At 49.1% G+C, this 1,282-nt stretch overlaps 1 protein-coding gene across 1 annotated transcript in view; it reads left to right on the plus strand.

Moving 5' to 3' along the window:
- The first annotated feature begins 6 nt into the window (after positions 1-6).
- LOC108251036 overlaps positions 7-1,282 on the plus strand; it is a 19,105-nt gene continuing 17,829 nt past the window's right edge. The window contains exons 1-2 of the mRNA XM_017441191.3: positions 7-264; positions 777-835. Of these exons, the coding sequence (XP_017296680.1) occupies positions 777-835 (59 nt within the window). The 5' untranslated portion in view covers positions 7-264. The remainder of the gene's footprint in view (positions 265-776; positions 836-1,282) is intronic.

The following is a 1,282-nucleotide window of genomic DNA, read 5'->3' on the forward strand; positions in this document are numbered from 1 at the left end:
GTTCCCAGTGTGATCCCTGAAGGTCTAGTTCCCAGTGTGGTCCCTGAAGGTCTGGTTCCTAGCGTGGTCCCTGAATGTCTGGTTCCCAGCGTTGTTCCTGAGAGTCCGGTGGAGCAGAACCTTGAGCTTCCTAACGTGGTCCCTGAGGGTCCGGTGGAGCAGGCGGTTGAGTTCAGCATCGACCTGGTGGATCCGGGTTACAGGGAGCTGCTGGACTCGGACTCTCCTCAGCACATAGACCTGGCTCAGCACCTGCAGGACCAGGTGAGACTCCTCCCTCTGAACACAGACTTTAACTGCAGGGTTCAGAACAGAGTAGAGTTTAATTTATTTTAGTAATAAATAATTTACTGCTGGATCTGAGTGGGTTTGTGGCTCCAGCTGAAGGTGATGAAGGTGATGAAGGTGATGAAGGTCCAGTCCAAAGAGGAGATTAGCGAGCGCTCTGCTCCTCCTGAGAGGATTTCCCTCCTGAAGAGCTGGTTGAGAGTCATGTCTCCATGTTGGCTCCTCTTTGATCCTAAAGTTACACGCGATCCTCAGCAGGAAGTTACCTGCCGCAGCCTCTAAAGACCGTTATGTCATAAGAGTCCAGGTGCTTAGGTCAGCCAAAGATAGATATCAGTGAGCGTCTCCCATTCATGCGGTTCTTTTTTTACTGGGAACATGAACAGCTGATTATCCAGCTCAGGTAATTCCATCAGCGTCTGTCAGGGAAGGGGCGGGGCTTCCACTCTGATACGTCACAGACTGAAAAGTTAGTGTTTCTTTTCCAGATGCAGCACGTTTTTGACAAACTCCCAGGATTTAAAGGCGTCAGAGAGCTGAGAATCAGGTGAGGCAGCCACACTTTCCTCTGAGCTGTAATGATGTCACTCAGTTTAAACAGAGCGGCTCGTCTGTGGGTCAAAGGTTCCTGCAGGCTGAAGCCTCCTCCCAACACAAGTCAGATTCAATTATTGCACTTTATAAATGACTTTCTGTCAGAATGAACATCATGTGACTTGTTTCCCTGAAACTGTCCTCCTGAAGCAGAGAAAACAATAAACCGTGCGCCTGCATGCTAATATTCCTGCAGAGACGAGAGTAATGGAGCATTTTTACATCAGCAGCTCTGACTCTGACTCAACACAAACAGGAGAAAATCCTTTCTGCTCCCAAACAGACTCAGCGTTTACATGAGAACATCTCATCTGGGCTTTTACCAGAACCAGGTCCTGTTGGAGCTCTAAACCAGGTCCTGTTGGAGCTCTAAACCCGGTCCTGTTGGAGCTCTAAACCT

This window comes from Kryptolebias marmoratus, linkage group LG19, assembly GCF_001649575.2.
Source record: "Kryptolebias marmoratus isolate JLee-2015 linkage group LG19, ASM164957v2, whole genome shotgun sequence".
NCBI classification, from domain to species: Eukaryota; Metazoa; Chordata; class Actinopteri; order Cyprinodontiformes; family Rivulidae; genus Kryptolebias; species Kryptolebias marmoratus.